This window comes from Periophthalmus magnuspinnatus, chromosome 5 (genome assembly GCF_009829125.3).
Source record: "Periophthalmus magnuspinnatus isolate fPerMag1 chromosome 5, fPerMag1.2.pri, whole genome shotgun sequence".
NCBI classification, from domain to species: domain Eukaryota; kingdom Metazoa; phylum Chordata; class Actinopteri; order Gobiiformes; family Gobiidae; genus Periophthalmus; species Periophthalmus magnuspinnatus.
In genome coordinates, this window is record NC_047130.1 from 24,921,340 (window position 1) to 24,933,766 (window position 12,427).

Genomic DNA, 12,427 nt, shown 5'->3' on the forward strand with positions numbered 1-12,427 from the left:
CATAGAACATGTAGAAATGCAGATATAGAAGTTGTACTCTCATACATTTACTCTGAATTACTGAATGTGGCCTTATTGTAGCACTGTTAGGAAGAAAAAAAACTGCCAAGTTGTTTAAAGTCTTTCCAATTACATCAACTACTACTACAATCTATAATCAAGATGTTACTCACAGTTTTTCTTACCATTACTTGAGTAGTAGTTTCCCCAAATACTGTTATACTCTAGTAATTCCTTGGACCTCAACGTTGTACTTCTGCTTGTGCTTCTCAATCTGTAATACATGTTGTGTTAGTGTAATTTTTTATGGGTCATATGAGCATTAACAAAACTGGTCTATTTGACATAAGGTGAATACTTTCTCCCCATTTTTATAACTCAAGGAACATTAATCTTCCGCACTACCATCTCTGTTGAACTGAAAAACACTTGAACTTTATATACACTATTACATGCAACGAATGTTTTAAGTAAAGCTCAAATTCATCATTGTGCAAGCCAACAGTTATTCCAGGAGTGAGGCACTGAACTCAGTGTGTGTGCCTACTATGATCCCATATTTTGCAGTAAAATAAAAATAAAGCAAAAGGAATGAAGCAGGGGAGATACCAACCTTTGTCAACAGGAGACAGGCCTCACAGTTTAAAAGATACTTATGTAACAGAGGAGGCAGGAGGTGCAGAACATTTTCCAAGAGATGGGAATATCAAAAGAAATGGTTCTCCACGGGTAGCATGTCCAAGAAGATCAAGTACAAGTAATCACATTTTGTTGACTGTGATAATGTTTGTTGTCTCTGTGTAGGAACATTTCATCCTGATCTCTGTACATTCAACCTATGGACGAATATCCCTAATTCACCCAGAATGTAGAATATTAAGTTCCCCTTTTTAGCTTAGCAAAGTATAAGAACTTTAAAACCTTGCAGCACAGTTGTTCTTCTTTCATGAGAAATACTTCAATACTTTAATTTGTTGCAATTTGGAATTCATTTTCATGTGCTAATTCACTCACCCACATAGAATAATGAAAAAGGGGTTTGCAGTTCAGCAGTAACTCTAACTGTCATCTTTTTACTTCCAATACTATGTTTAATATCAAGTGTCTAGTAACATGTTTTGGTCCAAAGATTATAAACGCTAACTGTATGCTTCTCTTGGATCTTTTATTTTCTGTACAAACATCTTTCATAAACTGTACAAGTTTTAACACAACACAAAATCATTAGTAACCAACATGTTAATAAGTAATACTATGTACAAAATGACCAATTATTCAAACTACAATAATGCCCAGGTACAGATTCTAATCGAGGTCTAATTGTAAATGTCAATTAAACTTTTACAATTAGTATAAATGACACAATAACCACTGGTAAAGAAAAACATCTTATGCAAGTTACTCCAGTTCAGTGAATCTGGCAAACATGGCTTTACGAACAGCATCCTTGTACGTGTCAGATGGAGAGAGGGTGTAGTTTGAACCTTTGATGCCAAGACCAGCTCCTTTGGTTCTCAATTGAGCCTGAAATTATGCAAAACAATGTCAAGATTGCGTTAATTATATTATAGGTATACTGTAATTTCATCTCGTAGTAGGCTACTCTTTTACAGTCCTGAATCAGGGACAGGAGAAGGAAATTAGCTTTTTTCTGTTAAATAAGGGTTTTGAAATCCATGCATGGCATCACTGTCCAATATGGTTTGTCAAGTACCTCGATTGGAGTAGTGATTCCTTGCTGATTTCTTCCAAGTCCTTTGCCTTCTTTCCAGCCCATTGCCTGCAACATTTTGTTCCCAATATTGTCACTGTTGAGACCATCCTTCGTAGGCTGTTCATAATTACTGTTGAAAAAAGTAAAATAATTTGTTACTTGTCAGTTTTGGCTTATGTTAAACTTTTTTAAGTAGTAAAACAAATGTTTACATGGCGGGTGTGGTTGGTTGGCTGAATTTCTTCTTTTTGGGTGCTGGAGGTTCAGGAATACCGTATTTTTCTCTTCTCTCAGCTGCCCTGTCTCTATATTTCATCTGCAAGAAAAATATAGCATAATAACTGGGCTCAATACAATATGGAAAATTTGAAATATTTGTTTAAGGCAAACCTCTGACTCTCTCCTCTCCAGCTCTTCTAGCTCAGCTTCACTGAGTTTAGATCTATGAAGGACCTCCAAGTTTTTCTGCAATGATAAATAACAAAGTAAGAAAATGATCCAAAAATGTTTTAATTTTGGCCATATTTCAAAGAGCAAGTGTTGCAAGTACCTTATGCAGATCAGACAGTTGTTGATGTCGTATTAAACCCTCTTTATTTGGGAACTGCCTCCTGCACAACAAACAGGCCATTTTCTTCCAGTCTGTGAGTTTGTCTTGTCCATCTCCACCCTCCGGGTCTGCTGCACCTGCCTCTTCAGGGTCACTGTCACCGCTGTACGCTGCTACCAGGCCCTTCAAGCACCATAACACAAAATGTAAATACAGTCTGCAATATTCATAGTTATAATAAAAAAAACATTACAACTAAAACTGACTTTGCTGCTGTTAGATGAGGTGCTGGGGGCCTCTTCTTCTTCTGCCATGAGTCTGTCTAAGGCTCCCCCTTGCTAGAGAAATAAATACCTCTAAGTAAAAGAAGTTGAACATACATCGCACACCAGAGGTTCAAGGTGTGTTCTTTCGTGAACAACAGCCTACTCAGAGCATACCTTCTTTTCAAATAATATGAAACCTGCGTCGGCGGCTGCAGCCTCCCTCCTCTCCTCTTGACTTATTGGCTGAAAGCTGCTCTTGAAGTTCTCCTTCTGTTTGTTGAGACTTTTGGCCCAGCGCTCCATGTCCTTAGCAATCTGTAAGACCACGAAATCTTATGTAATCCAAAATGTCTGCACTATTTGGATACAGATTACATATACATATATATATATATACATATATATATATATATATATACACACCCCCCCCCCCCCCACACACACACACACACACGTATTGTACCTGCTGAGCAGTCTTGCTCTTTGGTTTTTCCTTCTTCTCTTTGGCTTCTTTAGGTTCCTTGTTAGCTGCTGCAGATCCACCAGCATTAGCATTTTGTTCAACATTAGAGTCAGCTGGGACATATGTCTGCTTATCACTGTCCCAGTACACATACTGCTGAGTTTGAGGGTTGTAGTAATACTAAGAGACAAGAAATAAATTGATTAAGATCACAAAAAGTAATTAGCCCTAAATTTTGGAGATGTGTAGTACTTACATGAGTATTTGGGTCATAATAGAGGCCACTTTGTGGGTCATAAAAATACCCAGATGACTCGTCATACTGATAAGTGGAAGTATCTGGTGCAACTAAAAAAAAAATATATATATTTGCTAAGAATTTGAAAGAATAGAGCAGATAGTTTTAAACTCTGTAGAACTACTTAGCACATTGTTCAGCTTACATACCAGCTGTTGGGTCAGTTGTCTGTGCGGTGCTCATTACTGCAGAATTCACTGTTGCAGCTCCCTGGACGACGGCTACAGGCAGAGACATGGCTTCTACACCAGTGAGGTGTCCTGTCGGCTGCTTTGTGTCCAACTGTTGGGCAAGAGACAATGTCTGCAATTTATGTGCATTTGTATGATTTAACAGTCTAAAATTTAACTATAACAATTGACAGTTGTTTTCTGTCTTACCTGTACAGCCGGCTGAGCAATTATGTGAGGTTGGTAAACTTGAGGAGTCTGTGAAATGACCACACCGGCTGCAGTAGGAACCATATTTACGGCTGGGGCTGCTGAAATAAAGCAGTGTATTACTCTATAATGTGCAGTTTTGTTAAACTACTACACAGCCATACAGTAAAATTGTACTTCCAAACCATACCTCCCAAAATGCCATTTCCTTGAGAAGTGCTAGGCCCTGCCGCCTGATGGTAAAACGCTTGATAGTCCTAAACAAGAAGACCAATAGTGGCTCTAAGAACATTTCAGTCTTTTTTTTTTTTTTTTTAAATGAAGAATTGGTTATGAATTTCCCACATACCCGAGGCACATAACCTTCTTGTAGGTAGCTGTATTCAGACATATCATCTGAACTTGGCTGTGGCTAAAAAGAGATTGGCTTCAATGAACACAATGCAAAATATTGAGTCATTTATTCAGAAACAATCCAAGTACCTGACTGGACGACCACTGTGCTGCAGCAATTGCTGTGCTGGCAACAGAGAAGGCGCTGACACGATTTCCATCCGGTAGCAAAAGGTTTCTGGTTAAAGACAATAGTTAGAGTTATAGTCAAGTCTATTTTCAAAATTGACCAAGTTTTCAGTGTTCTCATTAGAATGCCCAAACACTTCAATTGTGATACTCACTTTCTAGCACTTTTAGCATAATCGACACCTATTGTTTTGCCATCAAGTTTTAGAGGTGGTTGCAAGCCTAGTAATATAGTCAAGAGCTGAGAAGCTTCCTACAAGAGAAAAAAATAAAATCAGAAACGCTCACTAAACACTTCCGGGTAGGAGATAAACAATAAAAAAATAAATAAAAATTACCAGAGGTGAAGACAGTTGTACGAAAGCAAAGCCTCTGTTCTGGCCCGTCTGCTTGTCCTTGATGAGACGAATGTTGTTTGATGAAAGATTAGCATAAGGTGCAACAGCTGAAATTATGGCTTCAACTGAAGTGAGTGGAGGAATGTTTCTCAAGATGAGGGCTGTGCAAACACAAGATATACGCATTTCAGATCTCATGGATACAAAAAAGTCAAGCATGCATTTAAAAGTGAGAGTTCTTACTATCTCCATAAAAATCTAGACTTGGTGGGTTTTCAGCAGCACCAGAATTTTCACCATCTGTTGAGACAGTGCATGTTTAATGTCAGCACACAGACATGAAAAAGCACCGACTCTTCCTTATATCCATGTTGACTTCTTAAGGTTTCTACTTTGATTCCCACCCTTTTAAATTTTACTGTAGATCTATGTTCATTTTCAGTCATTTTTTTTAGCATACCAGCAGGTGGAATGGTCATATTAAGATTAAAAAATAAATATTCTAAGTCTTGAGTCCTTTGCCTCTGGGTTGCTCAGAAGGCAGCAGTCAGTGGCCTCTTGTGGATTTGACAACTTACCGGCTTTGGCTGCTCCACACCTGAAGCACTTCAGCCTCCTCCGGAAATTGTACAGGCCACACTGCAAGTAACCGTTCACATCATTTTTATTATTCACCTTCTAAACCTCAGTGCTGCCTCAAGACGCAAACCATACTTACCCATGACACAATCTAACCTTTACCATTGCATACCATTTAACAGCAAAAACAACAGCAAACATGTGATCCTACACTAGCATTTTTGACTGCATGTGAATGTAATCTATTTGTCTCTATATTGATTTTATAACATGCAAGTAATGTAGAAATACAAGTGTTTAACTTACAGTGTTACAGAGCCAGTCTTCAAACTTGTTCCTGGGGTTACTGTAGTGCATGTCCACATTTTTCCCTTGGATGATTAGAAGATTCTGTGAAAATGAAACATGCATTAATCAACTGGTCTTTTTATTGGCTGTTATTCATTTGAGCAGGCAGTATGGGAAGGGAGAGCATGGGGAGAGGGACCCCACCAGATAGTCTCTGTGTTTAAGACGGGCACATGTTGTATATGTGTGTGGGCGTCATGTATAGAGCTTCTTAAGGTGTTTGGGACCCGAGTGCACCAGACTGGGCTGGAGCAAAGTGTACAATGTGATTTATGTAAAACCCGGATAGGCTTTAGAAAAACAATATAAGGAAAATAAGTGTCTTGCTAGCAGAAGAAAGAAAATGCAACTTAAAACAGAAATCTACTAAACTCAAAGTAAGAACTAATACTGGTAGCAGGTGGTAACAGAAGTGTGTTCTTCCTTGATGCTTTAAGTTTTAACCCTGCTTTGTTTATTTATAACTAAGTATGTAATTTTTAATGCCTACAGTCACTGTATTGGAAACAGGAGAAATCACATTCTGGTTGCCTTTTGGGTTTTTTCTAGATCCCCAAGGTTATAACTAAACTTGGCGATTGTGAAGCAACCTGATTGGTCTCCATCCATCGGGTAGCATCTTGCAAGTGATAAAAGTCCACGAAGGCGAAACCACGGCTTATACCTAGAGACAGCATTCAAATATAGACGGGAGGCGTGTTAGTTAGAGGTCCAAGGGTATAAATTCAAACTGTTCCACAAACTGCTTCCCAACCCAGGCCTTGTGTGGTAAACACGTGGCCATTTGAGTTTACTATAACTTGAATTCCTGCATATGCTTGACGCACACTTAAGTGTTGGATCAGTTTCTTGCTCAAAAGTACTTACCTTTAAATGTTAAGAAGACATCTTTGAACTACAAGCAAATACTTAGTATTACATCAAATCAAAGTGCTATGAGACAGGGTTTGAATGGAAGCAGGTTGGCCCTATGGTCACAGACTAAAGGGAGAATGGGTCCTGTGCACATATGGTTCTCACCTGTCTTTTTCTTCATTAACCGGACATCCACAGGCTGGGGGCCTTCCAACTGGTCAAGAGCCATACGGATCTATAAGAATATACAAATGTTATAAAGGAATACATAACTTAAGATTTTAAAAGTGTAAAGATTAAATGGAGGATTATAAAGACACTTACATCTTCTTCAGTGATATGAGGAGAGAGACCCCAGAGCATGATCGTTTTACTTTTCTTCTCCTCTCCAGGTTCCCTTCTGTAGTCCTGATCTGGGTAGTCTCCATCAGAGTGATAACCATCTTCTGACCTGTCACTGTTACGACGTTTCCTTTCTCGTGGCTGAAAAAACAAGATGGATTTATAAAGTACACTGTTGAACTACACATACAACTTAAGAAGTGTACACAACAGGTTAGACTACCCAACCTTAGTTAATGTTCAGCATGTTCAGTATGTTAGCATGGCATTTAGAGAATGGCAACAGACTTGACTGGAGTACAACTACAGTAATTGATGTAAAATCTCATCAAACAGAGCTGGCATATGCACTTTAAACATCAGTGTCATGTTTGCACTGTTGTTCTGATGCTGCTGTTGTATATATTTTTTACCTTTAAGTATTTTATTTTATTTTTTAAGCATTTCTTTTTTAACTTCGTGCATGCCCTTATTTGTATTTATTCAGTGTGTTTTATGTTGCACTTTATCACCAAAGTAAGTTCCTAGTTTGCGAACTGTGTTCACAAACGATAGCAATAAAAGGATTCTGAGTAAATTAGTGCTTACCTCTGGACTATCTCTTGAACTACGGCGGTCCCCTTCATAGCGATCACTTCGTCGATCATCAGCCCAGCGTCGGCAATCTCTCTCCGGATCTCTTTCTCTTCTGTCGCGCCAGTCCGAATCATCTCGAGATTGTTCTGAACCATATCTACCACTGCGCTCGGTCCGACTTATCCTGTTCGGCACAAACAATTTGGCAGATTCGTTAAAAAAAAGTGGACCGTTCTACATTAGTATCAATACACAGCAAAACACTGCTGCAGCAAACTACGCAGATTCCACCTACATTGGCATTAGAAAGACTCACCTTTTATCGGCTCCCATGTCTCTTCAGTCTCCAAAATACAGGCGCTGTAACGAAACAAGCAAGTATTTATTTTATTATGTAGAATTACGGTTAAATATCACGAAGATAATCAAACACGGTTGCAATGATGTAAACATGATAAACACTACCATACGCAGCGCAATAAAATGTCCGAAGGGCCCTCCAGCTAGCAAGCATAACCTTAGCACATAAGCGCGTATAAAAAGATGAAACTGCTTCTTAACGCTTGCCTTTTACAACAACTTACCAAGATAGTTTACACACAAAGTTTTCGCTTTATGTGACGTTTTAACGGTAATTATTAGAAATAAAATTCTTCTCACGTCCAATGACTTTCGACGAGTAGCTTCTTTATCCCAAGATGCATCAGTGCAGCGGGGAATGAGGATCGTCGTAAAAAAAATAAACCCAGATTTTTAGCTCCCAGGATTATACGTGTTTGGAATATATGAACATAAAAAAAATCCTGTTTGACTGCAAGAGAAAATTATTGTGCATACACAAACATTCTATTCAATAAATGATTAATACATATAAAAACAATGTCAATAATTGTGTAGTAAAATGCCTGAAAGACTATACTTTGGGAATAAGCCTTCCGAGACAAACACCATTTCCTGTGTAGATTTTTTTGTTTTATATTATACAGTCAGTGTTTCTTGGAACATTTTGTACATTTAATGCTCAGTGCCTGATAATCATTAGGTCATATGCATATACAGGTATATATGTGTACTTTGCAACAAGCCCATAATACAAGTCAAAGAGGCCAATCAAGGAACCTAAAAATTGTATGGTGCAGATGTACATTCAGTTCTCAAAAACAGTACTCATTAATAATTTGTATATTTATTATCATATCATTCTTACAACAATTACCAATTCAATGTACAAGGAAAACCATATTAGGGAAGAAAACTACACAACAAATAAATCTTGGCACTCAGAAACATGGTTTTCTTAAAATCCATGGTGAGTAATGTCACAGACACTAGCAAATGGTTATTATCATGTTAATACAGTTGTGATATTGTATTCACCATGTCAAATAATTTTAACAAAAGCATTCTTCTTACATAAATGTTTAATAAAATAAAAACACACATTTCTTGTTAAATATAAAAATGGTCAAAACAGTCCCAGGAGCAAAACATCTGGAATCCATCACACTTATGTCGAGAACGAGGTTGGATTGGAGGGAGGGAAGTGGCTTTATGGTGCATTGTGCAGTTTAGGTCAACGTCTCCCCCTTTGTTACCTATAAAGAAGAGAAATAACGTTACGCTATTGTGCTGTTATGCATTTTATAATCTGTGGTCATTGATATTATACTCAACTTACTCTTGCTTCAATGTATTCAATCCTCCTTTCCAGCGCTGTTAGCTTCTCGTTGAGGGTGGCCAAGCGAGATCGGCAGGACATGTCTATGAGGATCAAAATGTTATTATAATCATCCAGTTATAGTTAATGCACCATACTATAATGTAGCATCCATGTAAATGTAAATAGCACTGCACCGTATCGTTCAGTCAAAGGTACACATAAGCACTGTACAGTTCAGATTAAAGACACCAACGATGGTACATTTTAACCATTATATTTGGTTTTGTGGTCGGAAATCGGAATCCATCACTAGCTTTAGCATGTTAGCATTGACAACACAACATATCCAACTGTTTGTATTCAATTCGTACAGCTAAATACAACCTAATGGCGTTTTGGTTTTGCATCCAACTATGTCGAGTAAAACAAGAGAGGTCAACTATATAACAGATAAAAGAAAGCAAAAAAAACGTCTTATTTTCAGTTAGCTTTCAGCTAAAGGCACTTGGGAGTGGTCAAGGGAACATCAACACGGATAGCAATAGCAAGCTACTACAGCTAGCGACGCAGCACTTCCAATATCACTGCTGTTGTCCACCAAGAAGATAGGAATATGACTTTTACCAAAGGAATTAAGGAAGTCAGCAATCTTCTTAATACTGCTGGTTATAACTTCAATGTATTCTCGATTCGCCCAATCTTGGTGGATCTCTCTTTGCACCGGGTCCTCCTGACCAGCCATGTTGAAAGCGTCAGACAATCAGGAAGCAGCAGTGCTTAGTGCTGATGGCATGATGTGCATTGCCAACTTATTACAAAACTATCGTGTTAATGTATTAATAGTCATACAGTATGTTTTACAGACTGCTTAACCTCGATGATGGATTTTGCAGTCTGTTGCCCATTTACACTGGTAAGTTGCTCTGATAAAGTTTTTAAAGAAACTTCTGCATTTTAAATTGCTCAAATGACTTACAGAAAAAACAACGTAGGCGTGACAGTTTTATTAAAGAAAATATGCGTTTTTAGTTTAGTTTTAAAGACTATCCGATATAAATACTAACAACACAGTGGCATAATTCGTCTTTCACATGCATCAGATGCTGCTTGTGCAAATGCTTTAAAAGAGCATCTTCATTAAGTTAACAGACTTCATAATTCAGTGTGTTAAAAATATTACATTTGTGAGATAGTCTTCTTACAGTGATATAGAGGAATATATATAAAATTATCAAGAAAAAAAATGAGTGCTGCATGGGTACATACAACTTTTCAAAATGATTTTCAAAAACAGGTACCCGGTTGGAGATGGGGGTGGTTCTTTGCAAGGGAAAAACTACTCTATATTTTGAGTATAATATATGTAGGAGAATTTTGGGTGTTAAATATTCCCAAAGACAAAAATCCAATACAGTGTTGTTTAAGAAAAATTAACAAGTCTGTTGGGCTTCCATTTTATGTCAATTCCATTGCTGTAATAAATGATTTTGGATTTCTGTCTTTAGTAATATTGAACACACACATTTTGTCTACACAGTATAATCAAAAGACAGAGCTGTTTTCCCCAAATATAAAAACTAACCTTGGTTTGAACACATATAACATTATAGACTACTACTGGACCCTTTTAAGTAACTCTTGAATGTCAGCCTCGATGTCAATGGTGAGGAAGTTGCGGCTGTAGCGCTTGTAGGGTTCACCATCAGGACCAACAAGAAACTTCTCAAAATTCCAGGACACATCATTTCTTCTGACAGGACTCCAAATGATGGACTTTGGGTCATTCATGAGAGCCATGGGGTCATCGGACGGAAAAGGGAGCTTTTCTTTCAGATAGACAAACAAGGGGTGGGCATCTGTACCATTCACATCCACCTTCTCAAGGAGCTGGAAATTTGGCTCAAAACCATTTCCTGGACGGACATACTTCAGAGATCTCAATATTTCATCGTTCTTGCAGTTCTCCTACAAAAACACAACATAACATTAATTGACAATAACATGTAAAGGACATATGTCAGCCCTATAATAGCTTGATTCATCCATATTATTATACTCAAGAACAAAACTGTCACACCATACATTGTGTATTTTTTTAATACACATAACATAATATAAACTGATATATGTCACCACCAGTAATAATGCATTGGTTAAAAGTATGGAGAAATACAGCGTCACAGTGACTCAGCAGAATTACAGAAAATCCTTCCTTCAGGCATGTGTACATCTTGTTTACTGCTCCATATTTTCATACAGTTTTATTTCCTATTGCATATTGGCTATGTAGTCTTTACAATATTACACAATAGGTCCGAAAGTATTGTTAAAAAAATCTTTAACTGCTTAATTTTAACTGTTTTTAACTGGAGAGAGATTTAAAAAAAACAAAAAACAACAAGATTATTAGAGCCTACCTGGTGCCCAAACTGGTTGCAGGGTACACCCAGAATGACAAGTCCCTTGTGTCCGTAGCGGGAGTGGAGCTCGTTCATCTGAGTGTAGTCCCTGGTTGTTGTTCCTCAAAGAGACGCCACATTTTCAATCAGGACGGCTTTTCCTCTCAGCGCAGAGAAAGCCAAGGTTTCTCCAGACAACAATTTAGCTGTAATATCATAAAATCTCTTCACAGCCCCGGCCATTACAGCACTTTTGTGAAGAAGAAGGCTTACAAAAGAGCAAAACAACTTTTAAACTATCAGTCTACTACTACTTTGAATGGGCGGGTCAATTAAACATGCCCCTTCTTGATAAACGTGGACTTAACCATTTGAGATAGATATGAGGTTTTAATGTACAAAAATAAACGTCAATGGATACTGTACAGCGTTCACGTCTTATTTGAATTAAATAAGGTGTTTAATATATTTTGGTATGAAAACAATATCCATGTCCAAAATTAAAAAAAAAAACAACTAAAGTGTTACCAAAAGTTTTCTCAGCTAATTTAACCACCACATTGCCCGGCTAAAATGGTACATTCCAGGAAGTTCTTTAATAAAGTATTTTAACTACTTTTCTATTCATGCTAAATGAGCATTAATTTAACGTATTTTGGCCTAATACTGCATTTTTGCGTTTTAATCAATCACTGAAACCATCTAATAATCTATTTAGCGACAAATGCATCAAATCAAAAGTACACGGTGTTCAAAAATCAACGAGGTAGGAAATAGTGCTAGTTTACAATGCCAGACTGGCTCTGTCCGTGTGCCATTGGCTTCGTATTTAGTGTTTTTATAATTGCTAGTTTCTTGGTTTACTCGGGACTTTTTTCAAAAGTCGTAGTATTAACCGGATCCCCTCCAATAAAAAAGGTCATCATTGTTTACAAGTTTATTCAAGGACCATACAAGAACTGCGGCCATGTCTTCAAGAAATCCCAGAGTATTGGACCAACGCTGCCTTGCATTGGAGTGTTTTATGACGACCCTAAAAAGGTAAAAACAATAAACTCATGCCAACACCTAATTTTTGGAATTTACGCTTTCAATGTGAATGTAGTGATGATATCCAGGCTTTTCGACCACTAGATG

At 37.6% G+C, this 12,427-nt stretch overlaps 4 protein-coding genes across 9 annotated transcripts in view; 1 reads left to right on the top strand and 3 right to left on the bottom strand.

Annotated features, from left to right (window-relative positions):
- Positions 1-1,151: 1,151 nt before the first annotated feature.
- On the bottom strand, positions 1,152-7,957 carry rbm5 (RNA binding motif protein 5). 6 transcript variants are annotated; one of them, XM_055221658.1, is made up of 25 exons: positions 7,892-7,957; positions 7,548-7,591; positions 7,244-7,415; positions 6,638-6,796; positions 6,479-6,548; positions 6,049-6,122; positions 5,417-5,500; positions 5,110-5,170; positions 4,775-4,831; positions 4,532-4,692; positions 4,349-4,446; positions 4,155-4,242; positions 4,021-4,083; positions 3,862-3,928; positions 3,672-3,769; positions 3,441-3,594; positions 3,250-3,341; positions 2,994-3,173; positions 2,705-2,845; positions 2,531-2,602; positions 2,265-2,447; positions 2,105-2,179; positions 1,927-2,030; positions 1,715-1,844; positions 1,152-1,524 (listed from the first exon to the last, which is right to left on the bottom strand). In XM_055221658.1, exons 2-25 carry the CDS (start codon positions 7,562-7,564, stop codon positions 1,399-1,401), a joined length of 2,526 nt encoding a protein of 841 aa, XP_055077633.1. In that variant the 5' UTR covers positions 7,565-7,591; positions 7,892-7,957; the 3' UTR covers positions 1,152-1,398. The 6 variants fall into 6 exon arrangements, with proteins under 6 accessions (XP_055077633.1, XP_055077634.1, XP_033822473.1 ...); XM_055221659.1 differs by having other exon boundaries at positions 3,441-3,573; positions 3,672-3,772; XM_033966582.2 differs by having other exon boundaries at positions 3,672-3,772.
- A 441-nt stretch (positions 7,958-8,398) lies between these two features.
- Positions 8,399-9,675, bottom strand: brk1 (BRICK1 subunit of SCAR/WAVE actin nucleating complex). Its single transcript, XM_033966591.2, has 3 exons — positions 9,516-9,675; positions 8,910-8,992; positions 8,399-8,826 (listed from the first exon to the last, which is right to left on the bottom strand). The coding sequence occupies exons 1-3, from the start codon at positions 9,631-9,633 to the stop codon at positions 8,800-8,802; spliced, it is 228 nt and encodes a 75-aa protein (XP_033822482.1). The 5' UTR covers positions 9,634-9,675; the 3' UTR covers positions 8,399-8,799.
- Positions 9,676-9,880: 205 nt separating this feature from the next.
- On the bottom strand, positions 9,881-11,611 carry gpx1a (glutathione peroxidase 1a). The gene is made up of 2 exons (XM_033966589.2): positions 11,309-11,611; positions 9,881-10,856 (listed from the first exon to the last, which is right to left on the bottom strand). Exons 1-2 carry the CDS (start codon positions 11,531-11,533, stop codon positions 10,506-10,508), a joined length of 576 nt encoding a protein of 191 aa, XP_033822480.1. The 5' UTR covers positions 11,534-11,611; the 3' UTR covers positions 9,881-10,505.
- Positions 11,612-11,918: 307 nt separating this feature from the next.
- Positions 11,919-12,427, top strand: part of LOC117371086 (testis-expressed protein 264 homolog) — a 39,944-nt gene continuing 39,435 nt past the window's right edge. Inside the window, exon 1 of the mRNA XM_033966688.2 lies at positions 11,919-12,331. Coding sequence (XP_033822579.1) covers positions 12,080-12,331 — 252 coding nt within the window. The 5' untranslated portion in view covers positions 11,919-12,079. The remainder of the gene's footprint in view (positions 12,332-12,427) is intronic.